This window comes from Euleptes europaea, chromosome 4 (genome assembly GCF_029931775.1).
Source record: "Euleptes europaea isolate rEulEur1 chromosome 4, rEulEur1.hap1, whole genome shotgun sequence".
Taxonomy (NCBI): Eukaryota; Metazoa; Chordata; class Lepidosauria; order Squamata; family Sphaerodactylidae; genus Euleptes; species Euleptes europaea.
In genome coordinates this window covers 50323990-50347410 of record NC_079315.1, presented here as the reverse complement: position 1 = coordinate 50347410, position 23421 = coordinate 50323990, and the positions used below count along the sequence as shown (strand labels likewise).

The 23421-nt window shown below is 42.2% G+C and overlaps 1 protein-coding gene across 3 annotated transcripts in view; it reads left to right on the top strand.

Moving 5' to 3' along the window:
* The window catches only part of ALDH1A1 (aldehyde dehydrogenase 1 family member A1), a 59777-nt gene that overhangs the window by 14447 nt on the left and 21909 nt on the right, over positions 1 to 23421 (top strand). For all 3 annotated transcript variants that reach the window (XM_056848115.1, XM_056848114.1, XM_056848116.1), the window contains 3 exons: positions 10361 to 10435; positions 20509 to 20613; positions 22497 to 22637. In XM_056848115.1, the coding sequence (XP_056704093.1) occupies positions 10370 to 10435; positions 20509 to 20613; positions 22497 to 22637 (312 nt within the window). In that variant the 5' untranslated portion in view covers positions 10361 to 10369. The remainder of the gene's footprint in view (positions 1 to 10360; positions 10436 to 20508; positions 20614 to 22496; positions 22638 to 23421) is intronic.

The window sequence follows — 23421 nt, the reverse complement described above, 5'->3', positions numbered from 1 at the left end:
AAGGAAGAATCAAACTGGCTTACAATCACCTTCCCTTCCCCACAACAGACGCCCTGTGAGGTAGGTGGGGCATCTGGGCCTGGCCCAATGAATCCTTCCCACCAAAGGCCCAAACAGCTCTGAAAAGGGTCCTGCTCCTCCCCCCCTTTTATTGACAAAAACCAGGGTTGGAAGGCTGCCAATACTGTTGTGGTTGTCTAGCAATGACCACCGAGGGCATTTGTCTCTTAAAGCTACAGGAGCTGCTTCTGTTATTGGGTGTGTGTGTGTTAACACTCCATTGTACTTTTTTTTTTAGATTTCAGATTTTTCTACAAACCTGAGGCTTTTTCAGGTTTGTAGAATGATCTGTCTCCTCTGTTCATGGCTCCAATCTCTGGATTAAAGTATCCACAGATTGGCCCTGTTGAAAATTAGATATATTGATATGGGTGTAGGTGTTGTATCAGTTTATGTCTCATGATACAATTCGTTCCATTGATTCATCCTCTTGTACCCAGCTTCAGCAAGATTGCTACGACATGCACTCCCTATAGAAACAGGACTGCAAATTACAGTGGCTATGAACATGGGTGCCTCATAGCGAATGGTTCACAACTCCCAACTTCACATGATACACAGCAGGCCATAAACTCAGCAGGAGCACAGTGCTGTCCAGCAAGAGATTGTTGGAGGTTGGCTACAAGTGTGTACAGAACTAGAAGACATTTTTGTTAAAAAAAAATGTCTGAGGCATGATATACCATAAGGCAGAAAGTTGGTTACCAAGATAATATAATGGAAAAGTTCAAGAGGTCACTTGTAGAGGGAAGTAGGATTGTAGACTATTGCAATGTTTATTGTATCACTTTACTTTTAATGCATTGTTATGAAGTTACCTTAGAAATGGCTGTTCAGTTTTATATTGGCACAGTATGATGCTCTGTGTGTTTTATAGTATGGAAACATCAGCAGCTGTATAGGATATGGTAAATATACACATTTTGCCTTTGAAGTTAACGTTCAACAGAAATGTTGAACATTCATTAGCTGCAAGTGCTACTCATAAGGCAGTAATGACATTAATGTCTCACCATTGTTCCACCATCAAAATCAGGGTCATATGCCTACAGTAGATTTCCCAAGAGGTCTCCCATACAGGAACTAACTAGACCAAACCAGACCTGACCAGTTTCAGTGAACTTGCTGCACACAGCTACCTTGTTTCATCCATGGTATGGTTATAATCCTTCAATCAATATTTGTGATAGTCTTGCATCTGAGTGTGTGATAAGGTAGCATGTGGTAGGGTATTCATAGGGGTGGGGATCTACTTTTACAATATTGTACTGACACCAGAAGTGTCAGATTTCCCAAGAGGTCTCCCATAAAGGAATTGACTAGGCCAAACCAAACCTTACTAGTTTCAGTGAAATTGCTGCACACAGCTACCTTGTTTCATCCAAGGTATAGTTATAATCCTTCAATCAATATTTGTAATAGTCTTGCATCTGAGTGCGTGATAGGGTAGCGTGTGGTAGGGTAATCACAGGGATCTACCTTTACATTGTGTTGGGGTGGCTCTATAGCATTTGCCCAAAACTTTATGCTTTAATGGGATGAGTTTGAGGCAAATTCTAGAACATTGCCTGATGCGATGGCATCACTTCTGGTTTTGAGGAGGTTATATATCAGCACAATTCCAATTGCCACCCCCTTTTCCCTGGCATTTCCCCTCCCCCACAAGCCGAGTAGTTTGTGGAGGGTTTCCTTAGCATGTGACGCTCAGAGATATTGCTCAGCTGAGTAAATTCCAATGGTGTAATTTTTCCTGCAAGGTTTATGGACCCAGTGCCAAAGAATGCAGAAATGGCAAGGCAAAACTATAATACAACCAAGACAATAGACTCTTTGTTGGAGTACATTGGCCACAACTTTTATTGGTTTTCCCTGGCCACGCCAGGCCTGATTGGCCAGGCCTGGGGGGGAGACAATGCTGTGGGCCTGTAGAAGCCCAAGAACAAGCCTTGGACTACTTACCATGAAGGCGCCTTCTGCTCTGGGGTACGGAGGGCATCTTCAGATTGGGTTATTTCCTTCTCTTGCTCAGGGAGGCAGGAACAAAAAACTCAACACTTCCTGTCTCCTAAGGGAAATGACCCCTCCCTCCTCCTTAGCTCCAGTAGTTTCCGAGCTGTGATAACTAATAAAGACAGCAAGGCAGAAAATCCCATGGGTCTAACTAGAAGACCCTAAACATGCAATAACGGGAGTTTATTAAAACATGTATGAGAACATTTAGAGGACTATAAGTTAGAACAAGAACTTAGTTGGAAGAGTTAAAGAAGGAATGGGAGTCCTGTCATTGTCTCATCCTTCCTGAATACTGTGTAGTCTGTTGTACATGAGTTTTAGATCAATAAACCTTGATTTATTTTTATTTGTTTATTCTAAATTTGGCTGCTGCGAGTAACTGTAGGGAGGGGAAGATGCCCTCTGTACCCCAGAGTAGAAGGAGCCTTCATAGTAAGTAGTCCAAGGCTTGTTCTCGCTCTGGGTAGGAGGGCATCTTCAGATTGGGATTTACAAGAGCTCTATCCCATGCCTGGGTGGGTCTAGTTATTCCCTCCACACTGTGCAGCACTTTTCTTCCAAATGAAGCATCTGCAGACGAAAAGAGGTTGATATTGTAGTGGCGCACAAACGTCGAAAAGGACGACCAAGTTGCCACATGACATATATCCTCAACTGATACATGACGGTTGAAAACTGCTGAGGTGGCTGTGCTTCTAAAGGAGTGAGCTGTGATTCCTAGAGGAACCAGTAAGCTGCTGGATTTGTAAGCCTGTGCTGTGCAGCATTTGATATTGAAGCTGATGGAAGCTCTGGACATGACTTTTCCCCTATTGGGAGCAGTGAGTGTGATAAAGAGTCTGCCACTCTGATGGTCTGTGTTCACCTAATATATATTCGCAGAGCCCTTCTGAGGTCTAAAGAGTGCCTGTCTCTTTCCTGCGCTCCACTTGGGTCTGGAGAAAAGGATGGCAGCATGATTTCCTGTTCCCAATGAAAGCGGGAATTCAACTTTGGGATGAATGTAGGGTCTGGTCAGAGGACCACTTTGTCCCTATGGAGCAGGCATAGGTTGGGGCTGATTGACAAGGCTTCTAATCCTGAGACTCTGCATGCCAAAAGCCACTTTAGGTCAACTGTACCAAGAGGTTCGAATGGTGATCTCGTGAGAGCTGAGAGAACGATATGAAGCTTCCAGGGATCACTTCCAGGGACCTATGGACCACTGCTGGGGAAATGGCCATAACTCCTCGCAGAAATGCTTTTACATGAGAGTGTTTTGGCAGAGGGTATCCCAAAATATGAGGAACCAGCTGTCTTTGCATGGTTGCGGCTTTTAGTCCTGGTCATTGGCCCTCCTGGAGAAAGGACAGGTTACCCACCTCTGGTTTGAGTGAATCTATCGACTTGCTACGTCACCAGGAACCATATGCCTTCCAGATGACATTATAAATGTGGTGAGTGGAAGGATGTCGTGATGCCAGAATGGTGTCTGTGATGTCGTAATCATACCTGAGCACTAACAACCTTCATCTCTCAATGATCAGGTGGTCAACTTGTACCACCCTGGGTCTGGATGGCAAATGGGTCCCTGGAGCAGCAGGTCCTGCCTGACTGGAAGCCTCCAGGGATTCCTGAAGGACATTTGGTGGAGGGCTTGGTACCATGGCTTTAAAGACTATGGCTTTAAGGAGGCAAATGCGACAGAGAACCCTTGAAATCAGAGGAAGCGGAGGGAATGCGTAAAGAGATCCCGGAGGCCAAGGTGTCAGGACGCTTCTGTCTTTTCCACATCATGCTGTTGGTAGCAGGATAAAAACCTCTGGAGTTGATGATTGAGGGATGAGGCGAACAAGTCCGCCAGAGGGGTACAGGGAGTTTGGGTTAACTGATGGAAGACTTCCTGATTCAGTTCCCATTCTGCCTCATCCAGATGTTGATGGCTTAGCTAGTCTGCTTGCATGTTCAGGGTTCCCTGTATATGCTCTGCTGCGATGGAGGCCAGATGGTTCTCTGCCCAGGTGAGGACTAGCTTGGCCTCCTTGCGAAGGGTGGATGAGCGAGACCTGCCCCACTTGTTCACATGAGGCTTTGCTGACACGTTGTCCATCCTGATGAGTAGGTGTTTGTCTGAGATCTGAGGACTGGAGTGATGAAGAGCCTTTAGAATGGCCTTGATCTCGAGGGCATTGATGTTTAGACTTTTCTCTGGTAGTCTCCATAACCCTTGTGCCGGCTGGTCCAGGAAAGTTGCTCCCCAGCCCGATAAGGCTTGCATCAGTGAATAACTGACTCGGAGAGACGTGTAAGCACTGAAGGCCCTTGTGGTCCACCAAGTGAGGCTTTGTCAAAGGAACCACTGCAGAGATCGCACATGGAACCTGGCCCATGGAACTGCCAGAATGCAGGAGATCATAAGACCCTGTAGCCTGGCGAGGGCCGTGAGCCAAGCAGCTGGTGACCTCCAAGTTTGTCTGGCTATGGTAGAAAGTTTGGCTACTTTCTCTTGCAGTAGGAAGAGGAAGATTTGGTTGTATCTATCAGGACTCCCAGGTGGAGAAGCCTTTGATAGGGCTCCAGATGACTTTTGTCCTGGTTGATTAAGAACCCGTGATCTTCCAGCAGTTACAGAACTAGCTGCGTATGCGAGTAGTTCTGATCCCAGGATGGGGCACATATAAGTAAATTGTCCAGATACAGGTGTATCTGTTTGCAAATTAGAGCCACCAGAGTCACAAGAACTTCAGATCCAGACTGGCGTGCCAGCCCCTGTTCCTCTTGGGGACTGCAAAAAACACAGAGTATACGCCTAAGAAACATTGAATGCCCTTAAGGTGTTGCACTGCAGTGGCAGTGCGAAGAAGCTTGTTTCTTTTGAGAGGTCGAGGAGAGAGGAAGAGGCGATCTGGAGGGGTATGGGAGAATTCTATTAGATATCCTTGATTGACTATCAGAAGGACCCAGTGGTCTGCTTGGGCAGCCGCCCAACAGCTGGCGAAGAGGCTCAACCATTCTCCCACTGGTGGTGGGGTGGTGTCACTGCTTCGCTGGACAGGAGCTGCTGGCGCATCAGTCTGTCTGGAACTGGGAGTAGCATGATGTTCTAGAAAAGTGACCTCCCCTGTGAAAGGATCCTCCGGAAAGCGCCCATTGGCCCCTTCTTTGTTCATAGCGGAATCGGGGGAGAGAGTGGAAGGAGCGAAAGGAAAGAGAGGAGTAACTAACACTAAGACAAGAAGAATAAATTAAGTTTCCTAAAATCCCTAAGCACAGCAGAGGGCTGTGCACACTGCTCTCCCTATACAAGGCAAAAAATAAACTTGAGCTAAGGAGGAGGGGAGGGGTCATTTCCCTCAGGAGACAGGAAGTGTTGAATTTTTTGTTCCTGCCTCCCTGAAGATGTCCTCCTACTCAGAGCGAGAAATGCCATCCAACCATGCTGCCAGGCCCAGAAGTCCAGGACACCTGCTCACTCTCCTCCCCCCTCCATTTGTTTTTTCACTGGGATACATTTTCTCATTTTTGATCCATTATTTTTCTGGGGTTCCTAGTTTAAATATGTTTACCAAAATTCATAAGGAACCAGACTGCAAATTACAGTGACTATGAACGTGGACCCCTCATAGCGAATGGTTCACAAAACTGGCAATTTCACATGATACACAGCAGGTCAGCAGGATCTCTCTGCTGTCTAGCAAGAGAGTGTTGGAGGTTGTATACAAATGTGGTATATGTGATATGTGTCTGCTCCTCCCCCATTATCTATGGGAGTTAGGTCCCACAGGGTGCAGCTCTTGTTACTGGGTTCTAGTTAGTGGTGGTTGCTGTGAACTGTTGGAGTTGTTGCTGTATAAACAAAAGCTGTTGTTTGTAGCTGGCTCTTCCCTGTTGTTTGTAGCTGGCTCGTCCCTGTGGAATGGACCTAAGAGTGAACCCAGAAGTGAGTACTCTTGCCTGATGTTGTATGCCTTTAAAGGGAAACATTACAAGTGGGTGTAGTTTTGAAAAGGCAATAAGTTAATATCGTGCTTTTCCGCACTCTCTCTCTCTCGGGTCTGATTTCTCTCTGGTGTGTGTTTTTTAAAAAAATTCTGCACATGTTTTATTACCTCTAGTGTTTGATTCAATATAGCACAAGATTAAATCTAGTTTATTTCCCTGCTGCTTTTTACTCTTGATAAAAACAGGTGTGATATCAAATCGACCACAGGCAGAACTTTAAAAAACCATCAAAGAAACAGGAACTTCATGATCAAGAAAAAGAGAATGTGGAAAAGCCCATTAAGACCTGGTAGTCATACTGCATTTCCAGCATTGTGCAACAAATATTCACTTGGTTGGTTTGTTCACATACCAGAACATCACAGTTGTAGGTATTCCCACATGCTCACCATTTTGCAAAAGTTTCTCTCCTTATGTCTGCAATTAGCAGTGTGAGAATGAATGTAATATAGCAACTCCTTAACCAAAGATGTAGGGGAGGTGGAATATGCAATAGGAACAAACAGCACTTAAACACCTATGTTACATTTGCACCTTACGTTTACTCTGGGGAGATCTGGGTATGCAGAAGGATTGGATCAAGACCATTTAATTTTAACTCTCAGTGTTTTACCATTTTCCTGTATCCAAACTCCAAGCTATTCCATGACATTTTTCTCTCCCCTTGGCAAAATATCTTGGTTTACACGGGTGATCTCCCACCTCCACTCAGTGTTGCAAACCTCTTCACCCCACTCAATCCACTGTTCTGCCACCAAAACCATTTACATTTTTCATTTATTTTGTTGTTTTGAATGCTAGGGAATGAATGGTATATATTGAGTTTATTTAAAATATTAACATAAATAGGTTGCCCCTTTTTAAATCGCCACTCAGGGTACTTTATAAATAATAGGGTTGAGCCACAAGCTCCTAGGTAAAGGTCTTCAGCTTGTAAAGGCTGGGCGCTGTTTTTTACCCTTTGTTTAAAGGACAAGATACCACAGTGATGGCAGGAAGCATGCTCTCCCCTCACATCGATTTGGATTTATAGTAACCAAATCAGAGCAAGGGCAATCCTTGGGGCAGTTCTTACAGCCATCACTCGGGCTTCCTGTGGGTTAAAATGGGTAGTGAAATTACAACAACCAGTAAGCAGAGCAAAGACTTCCCCTCTGAAGTCACAGGAAAACACAGTCTTCTTTGAAACCTGCAAATAAGGTGCAAATGGGGGGGGAGGTTGTTAACGGAGATGTGCATTTTCCCCTATTCATTAGTTTTAAGGCCTTTATTTCATGACAACAATAACAGGAAATTCATTTTAGGAGCATGCTGTCAATGTTATGTGCCCTGTGATCACATGTACATATATTTAATATACATTTTCAGAATCATAGCACTATAGGCAACCACCAGCAGGAGACCAAGTCTCATTATTTACTTTATTGTGATATAGGAGATCTGGGTGGGTGAGGGGAACCTATAAGGAATGTTTGTGTAGGGGTCAGTGGTGGTTCTCAGCAGTCCTGCAGGCACATGCAGAGTATTTTTATTTACCGATACCTGTCGTTAATTGCAACAACCCTTTCACATCTGAAATATGAAATTAGAATTCCAGGTTACTTTTGTGGCTGTTTTATATTCAGTAAGGCCATTAGTCTGTCAGGATTAGTATTGTCTTCTCTGACTGGCAGCAGCTCTCCAGTGTAGGGTTGTCAGTAGCCTGAGGGGTGGGAAATCCTGCCCTTTAAATAAAGGCTTAATGTGTGGCAATAGGCAGTTGTAACTTTTCATGGCATAGAGGTAGATAACAGCCCATTGAACCTTTATTAAGGGAACAGCATTTTTTTATCTGGGATGTTGGTAACCCTACTTCAGGGTCTCGGTAGACATATTTCACATTACTTAGAAGAAGAAGAGCTGGTTTTTATATGCCGACTTTCTCTACCACTTAAGAATCAAACCAGTTTACAATTGCCTTCCCCTCCCTACAACAGATACCCTGTGAGGTAGGTGAGGCTCATAGTGTGTGACTAGCCCAAGGTCACCTAGTTGGCTTCATGTGTAGGAGTGGGGAAACAAATCCAGTTCACCAGATTAGCCTCTACAGCCCATGTGGATGAGTGGGGAATCAAACCCAGTTCTCCAGATCAGAGTCCACTGCTCTTAACCACTACACCATGCTGGCTTACTATCTGATCGTTTTAACTGGAGTTGCTGGTAATTGAACCAGGAACCTTCTGCATGCAAAGCAAATGCCCTTCCACTAGGGCTGCCAAGCCCTTACAAAAAAAATGGCTATTGGACTGACAGCATGACATTACTTCTGGGGAAAATTCAGAAACAATGTTAGTCCTCTCTAGGAATCCTAGAGCTGTGGCTTTTCCCCATTCCAAACATGGTGCCATTTTTACTTGCCCTAATCCTGGCCTTTCAGATCAATTAACAAGAAGAATTGGTTTTTATATGCCGACTTTATCATTTAAGGAAGAATCAAACTGGCCTTCAATCTCCTTCCCTTCCGCTCCCCGCAACAGACACCCTGTGAGGTAGGTGGGGCTGTGACTAGCCCAAGGTCACCCAGCTGGCTTCATGTGGAGGAATGGGGAAACCAACCCGGTTCACCAGATTAGCGTCCGCCACTCATGTGGAGGAGTGGGGAATCAAACTTAGTTCTCCCGATTAGAATCCACCACTCCGAACCACTGCTCCGAACCACACTGGCAAGTACAACCTTTCCCTTTGTTCTGTGTGTACCAAGAGCAACATGATTTCAGAAGAGTAGGTGACTCTTAAAGGCAAAGTTGCAGAACTAGTAAAAAAGTTGGCAATATTAGGGTGAAGCACAATCGTTCCTTGCAAACTGAATTCTAGCTGGGCTGACTTTAACGAGTTCATAGAAAGGAGTGCTTTTCAAAGGTGAGTAGGCTAGAGACCGTTCTGCTTTCTAATTGCATGCGCTAACAAAAGAGTACTGAATACTGCCTGTGTGTGTGTGCGGTGGGGGGGGAGAGGGGGTAGCAGTCATGAATGCAGTCCAGATTCAACTTTAGCAAGAGGTTATTCTAGTGCACACACACACACAGCTTAATGGGTGCTTCGGACTACATTATTGCATCTCTTTTTATGCAACAAGATATAATAGAGAACAAATGTTTAAGAAACTGCAGGGCTACAAGCCAGATATTTCATAAGGCAAACAATTCTGTGCCAAGCCTATGTTGCAATGAGCTGGACTAAAGGGCAAGGCTAAGGACTTAAAGGCTTACTAGTATTTCAGAGTTTTACCACGCCTTGCATGTAGTCTGTGCTATGGAATTATCCGTCTTGGAGAAAAAGATTCTTTCCCCCCACCCCTTAAGAATAGCAAGCAACGCAGCATCCACAACACAGCTTCCTTCATCTCACAAGTAAGGATGCTTTGGGGTGGAAATTTGGGGCTTTTTAAAGAGCAAGAATTTAACAGGCTTTCCATGCTCAGGAAAGGCAGCACCTGCCAAATTTTTGCCTGTCATACTCAAATGAGAGATCAATACAGAAGGCTGTACCATCCTTTCGCAGAATTTACAGCACGAGCTGGAAATTGTAATGTCTCATTTGAAGTAAATCCATCTGAATTCAGTGGAGCTTACTCCCCAGTAAAGGTGAGCAGGATTGCAGCCTTAGCGCAGTAATGTAGGATTCTTGCTGTGTATGAAAAATCTGCCCTGTGAGGATAATGCTTCACAAATCTGAGTAAGTGTTAGAAGTTATACTTTTCACTAAACTGAGTTTTTAAAGTGCCACGAGATTCTCTATTGTTTTTGCCGCAACTCATCAGACATTTTCCCTGGGGTGCACAGCTCTTAGCTGGGTTTGTTACCTCCCCCTCCAGCAATGTTTTTAATCCATTAATACCACTCTTTTTTATCGCCATATCACCCTGTCAAGAAAGCAAAACTAGCTACACTTTTGTCTGTCGGGCAGTTGATACAAAAAGAGGACTCTTAGATGACATCCAGAAGCATTTGTGTTTATCACCAAAGGGCCGCGTTCCCTTGTGAGCTCCAGTTAGGTTTGCCTACTCATAACTTTTTAAAAAGGAATACCCAATCAGGCCGTTATTTGCAGACTTCAAGCTGGAAGCTGCTACGCACTCTTACCTCTGACACTCAGCCTGCTTTTTAGGTGTTACGTGTCAATTGTACTTGCGATGTGTTTGTTCGTCCAATCACAGCCTTGCATGCAAATATACTATAGTTGATAAAAAGGCACAATTAAATCTAAGTGCTCAGTCAGGGCAAACACCGTTGCACTTTTCTGAAACCTCTTCTCACCTGCATTCCAGGCACAAGTCATGTCAGCTCCCGCTCCACCGTCTTTGCCTGCACCCCTGGCTGATCTGAAGATTAAATATACCAAGGTTAGTGGTGTTTATATTGGTCAGCTGAAGTCGCGATAGTCAAGTTTGTAATGTTTGTAGTAGTTGTTGCAGTAGTCCTTTGCAAGCTTGTGCTTGAGATTGATTCACAAACGTTCTCCTCTGTTTCAGTTTGCGTGCCATGACTGTTGAGTGTGAATTCGTATCCTTACTAGAACTCAGTAGACGTTGCAGTTACTCTTGCGTGGAGTGCTGTTCAGAACAAGAGCATTTAAAGCTGTAACAAAAAGCATGTCAGCTATAGACCTAAATGGACTTACAAACATCTCCTACATGTTTACTCAGAACTAAGTCCCATTGACAATACATTGGATTGTGCTGAAAGGGGAATTTACTTGAAGCCAGTCTTGAACAGTATCTAACTAGAAATTATATAGAAATCCAGACTTACTCCACAACAGCATTTTCTAAGAGCTGGAATACCAGAGAGTACTAATGTTGGCCAGCAAGAAATATACATAACATGTTAATAGTGAATTTGACATGTATTTTCTTCTTGTTCCCAGCAATTTTCCTTGGAGATAAATAGACGAATTAAATCTGTGGAAATTTGCTTCAAGTTAAGCATATAGATTCATGGTTAAGTGCATTTAAACAAACTAGGCATATTTTGCAGCAATAGGAAATTAATTGTCCCTGCCCATAGGCTTCCAATCTGTTCTTATTGGGGCTTGTTTTTTGTTTAGAAAAAAACCTGATATACTAGACAAGGAACTGGGGAAAAGGTGTCCTTGGCTGGAGTGCCTATCCTCAGTCTAGTTAAGTTGATGGACTCGAGGTTGATTTGCGTTCCTGTGTTATACTGAAATGAAGAGAATTTCACCCCAATTAAAAATGCTTAGGCTGTTGAGGCTGGTTTTTATAGACTTTAACTTGAAACCATGCCTTTTGACTTCACTTCACTGGGAGTTAGACAGGAGGGCCTTACGTAGGCCACTTTCCAACCTGGTCCACAAAATCTTTTAAGCAGCTGTAGCTGAATTTAAACCAGTTAGGTATCATTTACTTCAGGGGGGCTGACATGGCTTATATTTATGTGTTTCATACTTTTTATGACACTGTTTAAGAAAAGGTTGGTATTTCTCCTGAATTTATTACACAGTTGTCCAGTCGTCCAATAGAGATCAGTGTGTAGCTGCAGGCTGCCTTATGTTGGGTTGGATCTTACTGGCTTTTCCTTTTATGAAAAGCTGCATGGGATGCTGGCAGCAGTGAGGAGGAGAATTGGCAAAGATCAACCAGCAAATCTGGCAGGGTTTGACTCATAGTTTTCTTGCTAGAGCCCTTTCTAGGTATTAGGTTTCTGGCACTTCTATCATGTACCAGGAGAGCAAGCTGTGTACAATCCTCCAAGTATAAGTGATTGCCATTCTGTGGGAAATGGGCGACACTCACATTTTCCAGCTACATGGTACCAGAAACACAGTTTTTTGAGGGTACATATTTGTGAGGACCAAAGCTGAAAAATCCACACATTATCAGTATCACATAAAATGACAATTGTGCTTACCAAGAGGATCACATACAGCATGCTCTCCCAGAACACAAAATAGGAGCCTCAGAAATGCAACCCCTGAAAAGGGCTCAACTCAAATTGTAAATGTCCATCTGGATGCAAAGCACCTGAAGTGATCTTCATTTGCACTTCAAATGTGGGATGATGATGCAATTTTTGTCTTGAATGAAGAAGGGAATATGCAGCTACACCCACTATCTCATTAAATGCTTTGAACAATTTGTAGTTGATGGAAGCCAGTGTGTGTGTCCAGGACTGGTGCATTAACGTAATGGAGGGGCCTTTTAAACTAAAAACAGCCCTGTTCTCAGTATATATCTCTTAATAAACCTATATATATATTCTGCTAAGCGCTAGCAAGGAAAACTATCCTTGCAACTGAACCTACATTACAAGCAAAATTATTGTTGCAAATTCTTTCAATGGACATGCAGGAAGAGGCAAGGAAACACAATTGTAGCTAATTCTTAAACTAATCTTTTTATCCTGAGTTGCTTCTTCCCTATTGCAGATTTTTGCAAATACCTCTGAAATTTGAATAGATACCTAGCAAACTCATTTGAACTGTTTCCCCTCTGAGGTTTGAAGGTGCTGAGAAAGAAGGTACCATTAATACATGCATTACAAAGACCAACCTCCAGATACTAGCTGGAGATCTCCCGCTATTACAACTGATCTCCAGCTGATAGAGATCAGTTCGCCTGGAGAAAATGGCCGCTTTGGCAATTGGACTCTATGGCATTGAAGTCCCCTCTCCAAACCCCGCCCTCCTCAGAGTCCGCCCCAAAAACCTCCCGCCGGTGGCAAAGAGGTCCTGGCAACCCTACAAAGACCCTTCGTTTATCATTTTAAGCAACATAGGTATCTTCAAATGGTGGCAAGAAGCAAAGGGCACAATTTGGATAACTGGAAGTCTTCTAACATCTTAAAGACTAACAAGTTTTTATTCAAGTTTCCTACATGGTCCACATATCTAATCACCCTGCAGCAACATCCAATTCCTTGGCCTTTCTTCCCACAGCCGCCTCAGTGTTTGTATTTCCTCAATAAGAGCTGCTGAATTGCAAGGTGAGCCTGGCAATATTTAACAAGTTGCAGAAACGGCGCCATGTAACTGACAGCTTGAACTCCCTTGATTCTGAAATACATCAAACGCTCCAGAAAGTATATGCTCAAATCATGGGAATAAACCTCTTACTTGTCCATTTAGTTTGCAAAGGGAATATGAAATTGCCACTGAAGAAAAAAAAATTGTACAAAGTAAGCCAGAGATCCTCAGCCTTTTTGAACCTTCAGGCACTTTTGAAATTCTGACACGGTGTGATGGGTGCAGCCACAAAATGGAACCAGTCACAAAATGGCTGCTCAGCTTGCCTTCAGTCATCCAGTGAAGATCATAGTGCGGTACTGGCAGCTGCTGCCAAAGCAACATTTTAATTGGCTGTGCAGATTTTTTAAATCTTCAGTGGCCAATAGGGTTGCCAACCTCCAGATACTAGCTGGAAATCTCCTGGGATTACAACTGATCTCCAGCCGATAGAGATCAGTTCCCCTGGAGAAAATGGGCTCCCCAAACCCTGCCCTCCTCAGGTTCCACCCCAAAAACCTCCCGCCAGTGGCGAAGAGGGACCTGGCAACCCTAGTGGCCAATCAGAAGCCTTACTGGGCAAAAGCCCCACCTGGCCCTGCCCACTTTCCAAAAACCTTTAGCAGGCACCAAGAAAGGTATCAGCAGGTGCCATGGTTCCCACTGAGACCACGTTGGGGACCCTGAAATACACCAAAAGGACTATTTGAAACCTTCCTCACTGACATCTGTCCAAATACTTAACCAGCTGAACATTCTCTATGCACCTGCATAATAAACCAGTATTGCTTTGTTGCCAGCTAATGATCATGAAGAGGGAAATGTGAGTTGTGTCAGTAACTAGGATCACTTCCACATGATGTTTGTCTGGAGTTTCCACTTGGCATTGAGGTGCATTCATCCACCTTCCAGCTTTTCTCTCATTTTGCTGCAGACTTTCCTAAACCTTTGACTTTCATCTTTCAAAAAAAGTTGTAGCAAGGCAGGGTGGATGCCACATGGATGGGAAAGTGTAGATTTTTTCTGGTCCTGCCCACATTGGTGCCATTTTCCCTGCTCCCGCCCCCCTGCTCTGATTTTTCTGTTCCCCAGCACTACCGGAAGGCTTGTTCAGTTTATTTTCTTAATTGGTAATTGACATATTTCCCAATTGACATATTTCTCAAATGTCAATTACCGATTAAGAAAAAAAATGAAGCTCCTTTGGTAGTGCAGGGGGGAGAAATGGCAGCTGCAGGAGGGCTGGAGCAGGGAAAATGCAGGAAAGCCCACCATGCAGATGCTCCATTTCCATGTGGTAACAGCCTATGAGAAGAAATGGTAAAGCACAATCTGCAGTTACACAATAAGACAGACATCTGTACAGGTACTCTGCACCAACATCCTGAGCCTTTCACCCACAAATCTAAACATTTCATATTGCCAAGACAACCTATGATCTCACCACTTTTTTATAACAAGTTATCATCCTGTGTCTTGGCATATCTTTCTAAGTAATAAAAATACACATACAAACATATGTCTGGAGAAATAGTAGCAACTAGAATATAATTTTCACTGAATCACTCCTTGGCTCTCAGCTTAATAAATTGGGCCTTGAATACTTTTCGCATTCTTCAGTTATTAAAAGGGCAAGATACCCATAACCAACAGCAGCCAACTACAGCAAAGGACAAAGGAGAATACTACTGATGAGCACACTCTGGGAGGAACATTGGAAAGAGTCTCAGATTGTACTTTTCAGGGATGAGTCTGTTCTCTGCACATCCCTTGGGAAACATCTCAAAGTATTTGTGAGACAGGATATGAGACAAACTTCTTTTTTGAGATAAGAACAGAATTATTACATTATATTGATTTGCTATCAGAAGCCTTTGTTGAAATGTGAATATGGGATGAAAAATCCAGTTGCTAGGCATCAGTACCAGCCAGCGTTAGTGTACCACCACTCAAGTCAAATGTCTGAGACAGTGCCATGGTAATTTGCATATCATATATATGCAGCCCATGATACCTGTTTCCAAGGCTATTTCTTGGAGTGGTTTTCCATTTAACAAGGTGAGCCATAGAGCAAGCAGAATTGGAGCACAGAAAAGGCAAACAGCAAGGCAGGTGGTAACAAATGCTATGATTAGGGCTGCAGGCTTTTTTTTACCTCTGCCAGTTGTGCTACGAATCACTGCAGACTGTTGCTGGTTGGGCCACCCGTGTCTTAGATCAGGCTTGCACAATTTCTGGTTCACCACTCATTATTAATGATGTGCCAATTACGAAGTCCTAATTTTGCCTTCCAAGACAATTTTGTGCTATCATTTGATGCCATTTGTTTGGCTTGGCGGATCACAAGCACAATGGCATAATTGCACAGCCATTTCACACTGTAATGAAGTTGTCATGGACCAGTCCTGCAGCCATTATGCAGCCACACCAATTCAGTTGTAAGAACTGGCCTAACTTACCTTAGACTAAGGGCATCCTGAACACATGAAGTGCCTTATACTGAATTGGTCCATCACAGTCAGTATTGTCTACTCAGACTGGCAGCAGCTCTCCAGGGTCTCAAACAGAGGTCTTTCACATTAACTCCTTGCCTAGTCCCTTTAACTGGAGATTCCGGGATTGAACCTGGGACCTTCTGCATGCCAAGCAGATGCTGTACCACTGAACTATGGCCCTTCCCCTAAATTTTGGCTTAATCCTGCATTCCTTCCATGCTCTAGACTCAAAAGAGGAGTAAATGAAAAACTTTAATAAAAAACTGGTGGATAAGGAATGCAGGAACAGGCTTTTGAAATGCATGCCCTGGTAAATATTTTACTTGGGTGTGCTCAGTTTCTAAGTAATTACTGTTTAACTGATCGTGTGAATGTTTTCATACATGAAGCTGCCTTATACTGAATCAGACCATCAAAGTCAGCCTTGTCTATTCAGACTGGCAGTAACACTCCAAGGCTTCAGGTTGTCTCATCAACCACTGTGTGTGTAAAGCGCTGTCAAGTTGCAGCCGACTTATGGCAACCCCTTACGGGGTTTTCAAGGCAAGAGACTTAACAGAGGTGATTTGACATTGCCTTCCTCAGCATAGTGACACTGGTATTCCTTTGTGGTCTCCCATCCAAATACTAACCAGGGGCTAATCTGGGGCCCTACCATGTCCTCTCTATTATAGGCTGGGATAGAGAAAGTAAATAAATAAAATAAATGAATATATGCTGGCAGAAAAAAATTAGTTGCGTAGTTATTTAAGGGGATCAAAAAACCCTTTCCTTCTTTGTCATTTTTGGGATGAAGGCAATTTTTTTGGAAAAAGTATGATTTTCTAAGTAGACAAAAAACCTCACCAATATTAACCTAAGCATTACTTTGGTGTTTTATGCATGCTCACTTTACCCTTCTTTATTCCCCATTTCAGCCAGGATCAAAGCAACCTGGGTTGGGGAAAACTGTATGCATTGGCTTGTATGATCAGGGAATAAACTGTGTGCAAATCGGGGGCATGAATACAGAAAAGTAGTCTCCCAAGTTCAAATCAAGTCCCACCCCTTTAATTGCTGCGCTGTGATTGGCTCACCTCGTGAGCCAATTACATTTCCTTCCCCCCAGACCCAACTGCCGCATAAAAAAGCATTTTAAGAACAAAAAACGCAGCCATTTGAAGGGGGGGTGCCCGAAATCCAAGTCTCGTTTTTAAAAAGCCTTTCTTTCTCTCAGAAAGAGCTCCCAGGAAGCAAGAAGCACTTGAATCCCTGTCTCTTTACACACTTCTTCGTGATTGGCTGTGAGAGAAGCCAATCTTCGGTGCTTCCCCTGTATGGCTATCAGCAAACAGAACAGGAGAGGGGTTTGGAAAGGGGGGGGAGGAAGCTCAACGCGAGGAAAGTGTATGCTCGCTCTTTGAATCTGGTATGAGCCAGGAAAGACCGTTTGACTCGGGCAAGAGGAGGAATGGGAAAAGCCAGGTTCATTTTGCGTTGAAGCAGTGTTGAGCTTCCAAGGAATGAGGTAACGTGCATTCCCCCAAAAAAATGATCCTGGCCGAAACAGGGAATAAAGGAGGGTTAAACGACCATGCATAAAACACCTTAGTCTCTGGGCAGGCATACATATGGTCTGTGCCTGCACATATCAAGTGTGGTATTTCTCTGTGTCCATGTATGGTCTGTCCACAGTCATCCAAAAAGCAGTAAAAGAATATAATTTGATAGCCTGCATTTCTTCAGTCATGGATTGTCAGGCTCTCTAGTCTTGCCTCCCATTTCGTTCTCCAGACAGTGATCCAGGAGGGTCTTAAGTGTATATTGCTGCCCAATGTGACCTTTTTTTCATGGGTGATGGATTTGTACTGCAAGAGACTCCTGGCAACAAGGGCTTTGCCTTTTGAAAACAAATTTCCTTTTCTTCTAAGTGAAGGCAAACGTTTTGGCTAGGCCTTGATTAAAATTTAGTAGACTTGCTGAGAGTGAGGAACAATTCACAGTTCACAGCTTCAGTTCTCAGACTTTCCCATAGATGTTCCTTTACCAGATTCTGCAGCTAAGCTATCAGGAAAGGCAGAGTTTAAAATCTCTCTTTCCTAGAGAACTCAGAAGTATGGAGAATCCTCCTTGACCCTCTCCTCCTGTTCTCACTGCTAAACCACCCTACACCAGTGGCAGTAATCACTTTACACAACCCTATAATTGGAATATCTCCTCTACAGCCTATTCCCTTTTCGTGACCTGAGAAAGAACCCTTTCCCTCCCAATCTCAATCCTGTCGCACCACAGGTTGTGTTTTTCCACATTTTTGGCCAAACTGAACCCTTAGGTTCACAGAGTCATTCACTGCTTCTTCACACGCAGGTTACCAATCTTAGAAAATCTTATCTTTCTGCCAGAGCTCAGAGTGTCAGCTTTCTTTCTTTCTTTCTTTCTTTCTTTCTTTCTTTCTTTCTTTCTTTCTTTCTTTCTTTCTTTCTTTCTTTCTTTCTTTCTTTTTTTCCTTTTTACTTTCTTTCCTTTTCTTTCCTTTTCTTTCCTTTTCTTTCCTTTTCTTTCCTTTTCTTTCCTGGCAGCAAATGAAAACGGTGTTACTTAATCCTTTTGACGGAGGACTTTAGGAAGCCATGCCGTTCTTTGTGTTTGGTTTTTAACTGGTATTTGATTGTTTGCTGGCTTGTGTGTTTGTGTTTGTAAAGCCTATTTCACGTCTGTTATGTCTGAAGGGAGAATGTGCTACATGTGAAACTCCATATACCTGTTTGCCTGAAAGGTGTAACACGCAAATTTTCAGTTGTGTACCGTAATCCTGGGGGTTGTCTTCATTCACCTGATAAATCATAATGACTCTAAAGAGCTTAAGTGATCATGTTTGCCACCTTGGGCACTTTGCATTGGCTTGTCAGGACACCATTATCCCTACACTGGCTGTGGCAACTTATAGAAGTACAATAGCTAAGCTATGATTTACAGTAATGACATAAGGAGATAATAGTTGATACTCTCTACAAAGCCTTCAAGTCTATTCTAAATGTAGCGATAAGGAAATGCTCGCAGAACTTCCAAAGAAGGTATGTTTCACAATTTTCTCTGACAAACAGATATGAATTTGACATATTGTCGCATCACACAGCTCTGTTATATTAATATTTACTTTTGTCTCTGTCTCTCTCATTTTAAGGTCCAGTCTTCTTGCCAAGTAGGGATTTCCTTCATTTAACACTTCAGTTGCATTGTACTCGTGCCTACTTTGCTTTTTACAGTAACATGCCCACAAGATCATGGTTCCATTCTTATGTTTGTTAATGTACATCTGGACCTGGCTATCGGTTTCTCTGTAGTTTTTTTTTTTTTTAATCAGTGTGGGAGACACCATGTTTACTTGAAAGGAAGGCAGCCTTTATAAAGTTATTCCTCCCCAAATAATTTTTTTACCGAACATACTATAATTTGTATGCAGATGTAAGATGACCTCCTCTTTGGGGGGGTGGCATTAAAAAAATCCCTACTTTTGCATTAGAATGTTTATTTTGTACATGAAAGGGCTTTGTGGGCACTTTCTGCTTGCCTAAAGGTTAAAACTGAATATGTAAAAGGCTTCCCAGCAATTTAAAAATGGATTTTGGCTGTCTTACCCTTGGCCACTGAACATACCAGTACAATATTATATTGTGATTCTGATTATTTCTAAAGGCTGTTAGGCTTGGGGGGATAGAAAATAACTCTTTACTTCATAGTGCGTTTGCAATAAAAAAGGCAAAATAAGTAAGAAATGAACATGGGTAAGTGGAATAAAACAGTAATAAGAAGCACTGCCACTATTAGGAATTTCTTGAAAAGCCCCTTGTAAGTAAATGGGAAAATGAAACTCGATGAAAAATTGTTTTCGTAATTTCCACCATAATACACTATTTGCTTCTGCAAGGCAAATCCTGTTTCAGTGAATCAGACTTCAACTCTTGGATTGGATCCAGTCAGCTTTTCCTGTGGTGCAAATAGGTGGAGGGATCTCTTTTGACCACCCAAAAGGCTATGCTGGGAATTATGGAACCTACATGGTCAAAAGTCACATGGGACTAGTAAGGAGCAGAGTTTGCCAAGACTGAGCAAAAAATATTGCTGGATCAAACCCTCTATGGCTTAGTTTTACTTTATTTTCAAATGTATTACTGCCAAGGGTAGTTATTAGCATGAGCTTAAATGTTGTTCATGGTGAGTATTTGCCCTCGGAATGGTCTTGAAGGTTGAAGATGCAGTAATCTTGCTGAAGCTAAGGGGGTTTGGGACTGGATCTACTCATTACTGTGTTTTGCTAATTTTGGGGGCTATCGTAGCCATTCACAGTGGACCAGTGGATAACCCAGGTGGATTATGTTTGGTTTGACAGATCAGGAATTGTGTAGGCTTGGTTTTACTTTGAGAGTACAAGAGTACAGAAGATACTTTCATAAAATAGATATGGTGGAAGAGAGAGATTAGCTACCAAAGAGGTCTTTAGTGGTCAATGAAGGGGTGATAATGATAATTTTTTGAATCCCCCATCAGGGCAGTGAAGTAAGAACTAATTTTTCTCTGTACATTTCACTTCCTCCAGTCAGGATGAATTTACACTGCCATTAAATTTGGGAGTGGCACAGAAGTCACATAGGTAGGCACACCAAATTGTGCTTTCCTTTTGTACTGTATTCCTATATTAGATTGTAAGGGCTTTATTTTCAGTGAAGCTCTATATGAGCAAGATGGGTGTGAGGAAAAAAAATCTGAGATTAATTGTATGTTTGTTTTCTTGTGGGATGCAGGAGTGCACTGTCCCTGTTTATGACCTATCTGTTACAACAGGTCATTCAGCTGGAGCATGATTGTTTAGTATCATTTTCATTTCAGAAAAGACATGTTCTCTGAGGAAAAATTGATAGAAATGGGATAAATATTTAAGTAACACTGATTTCTCCTCCTGTCTTATTTTCCCTTGTAGATATTTATAAACAATGAATGGCATGACTCAGTGAGCAGCAAAAAATTCCCAGTTTATAATCCTGCAACTGGAGAGAAAATTTGTGATGTTGAAGAAGGAGACAAGGTAGGTGTTTCTTTCCCTTGTGAGGAACTGGTTTTCCTTTTTTAAGTTTTTTTTTTAATTTTCAAAATACCATACAAGACACCAATTCACAATACGATCAATACACACTACAACTATTACAAACAAACATACATTAGCAAGACTAAAAAATAAATTCCTACTCTAACATTTAACTAACAATTGTCTGGGTATATCTATATCATTTTTATAGGTTCTATCTGTTTAAACCATTTTCCTAACTGTTATATCTGTTACTAAGTATAATATGTAATATAAAATATGTAATGCAAATAAAATGTACTTTTTCAACAAACATATCTATAATAGCCTCTATAACTTCTGTCATGCCTCTCAGAATAAGAGCTATGTAATGTATATAAAGTATACCTTTTAAGCAATCTTATTCAATTTCTTCATGAAACTTACTTTTAATATTACTATGCTATCCTGTATTATTCAATAACCACTGTCGATCTATTTAGCAGCAGTAACTACTCAGTTTAAAACTTTTAAAATATATTGTGCAGCTCACGACATATAATCATAGTACAATTTTCAGTTTTTCTTGAACTCTTCCATAGGTCTTTTGTTCACAAAGTTCGTCAGCTTGGCTATCACTGCATACTCTGCTAGTTAGTCTAGCCAATCTTCTATTTCTGGTTAGGGTTGTGGATATCAATATACCCAAACCAAAAATAAACCCAAAATTAGTGATGTATCAATGAGATATAAGCTTTTTGCCTATATTGTGGGATGTTACTTTGTTCAGTTATCTCATTCTGAAGATTCGTCGCAGTCTGAAGATTCGTTGCTATCTCTTCTTCAGAGCATTTGTAGTATTTTGCTGGTCCTGGTGCCTTATCCGGTTTCAGTCTCCCAATAGCCTGTGCTATTTCCTGTACTGATATATTTTGATTTAAAGTCTCCTTATCCTCTTCAGAGAGCTGGTTCATTGAAACTCCTTTTATATATTCCTCCATCCCATCCCAACTGTTTAGTTTGATACAATTTTGTAAAAAATAAAAGAAAGTTGTCTTGGATATCCTTTTCTAAAAAGCTTGTCCCTTTGTCACCTTTGACTCCTCTTATTGTCCTTTTTTCTGCCTTTGATTTAGCTATGAGATTTTGTACTTTCATCTGTACATACAATAGAGCTGAGAAAGGATTGCATATTGCCTTTCAGTAGCATTTTTTGTATGCACTTAGAAAATCAAGAGATTTTTAAAATCTAATCAGGGACTGTTCACTCAGCCTCCACTCACTAAACCTAAAGAGCTCTAGTAAATAATATAGCATGATTATATTTTACAAAGAGGATATAAAGTAAAGTACAGTTACTGCAAGTATTCTTAGAATTTCTAGCAAACGTGACCTTGGGAATAGTGCTTCTTAGCCTAGACTTCCACATGAATTCAGGGTTGTGGGATTGAACAACAGACTTTTCTTTTGCTCACTCGATTTAATTTTAGCTCTGCATGACTACAGTTCTAACTCCATGGCAGTCAAGCCTCTTAAGTGGTATAGAAATAATACATGAATATTGAAGCAAAATATTAACACTAGTGTACCTCATTCTAAGGTTAAAGAATATGTTTTCTTCTGTTTTCAGCAGATATATAATTGTCCGATACATTTAAATAAGATTAATTTGGGAGCACTGGGTCTCACTAGATACCTTTCTGGAAAGAAGGAAGGATGTTCTACCAACAGTAAAATGTATTGTGGCTGGGTATTGTGCTGGTGGTGTAGAGATTGGGGTGGGGCTGACAATACGCTTTTCACGTTACAGTGAAGTATGTGACCCTAAAATTTTGGTGTACAAGTGATTTGGGGTTCAAATAACTTGTCCTAAAATATTGACTTGATGTGGATTTTATGTTTAGGAGGATGTTGACAAAGCAGTTAAAGCAGCAAGAAAAGCTTTTGAGCTTGGGTCATGCTGGCGAACAATGGATGCCTCTGAAAGGGGAAGACTGTTGAACAAACTAGCTGATTTGGTTGAAAGGGATCGACTCCTCTTATCTGTAAGTAGAAAATGTACTCCATGGTTGAAGCCATTTTCCCGTTCCTCAGAGGCCAGCATCTTAGCTAGTATATTTAAGAATTGGCTTCTTCAAGAATAAAGGAAAATCATATTTGTTTAAAGTTGTAGTTGTAACTGCACAGAGAAGATTCCATCCTGTGTGTGATTTTGAACTTTGGACGTCAATCTCTCTTTTTGTAGCTATCAATACTGACAAAACCAGCCAGTGCTGTTTCAGAAGCATTTCTTCCCATTCTGCTGCTGTGGGAGAAAACCCATAAAAGGAGACTGCTAACATGAACCCCACAGTCACTTTGGGCAGAAAAGTGCGCAAATTTGGCTCCTGAACCAATCAGAGAGCTGCAAATGTCAACTGCATCTAACTGATTTCTGCTTCCAAAGATGTAATATCATTATTGCTATGCACTCCCCACTTCTGCAAGTGGACTGAAGATCCAGAGGCAGTGCTTACCTAAGTTGGTTTCCTAGGGTTGCCAGCTCCAGGTTGGGAAATTCCTGGAGATCTCAGGGTGGAGCCAGGGCAATAGGAGTAGCCTCAGCAAGTTACGATGTCTATCCTCCAAAGCAGCCGTTTTCTCCAGGGGAAGTGATCTCTGTTGCCTGGAGATCAGTTGTAATCCTGGGAGAGCTCCATGCTCCACCTAGAGGTTGGCAATCCAAAGGAAAGAGTGCTGGAGACATAGGTCATTTTGCAGCATTGGCTTTATTTACAAGTAAGAGCACAGGTGGAGAATAAAAGGCACTTCTGCAGGAGATCTGTCATC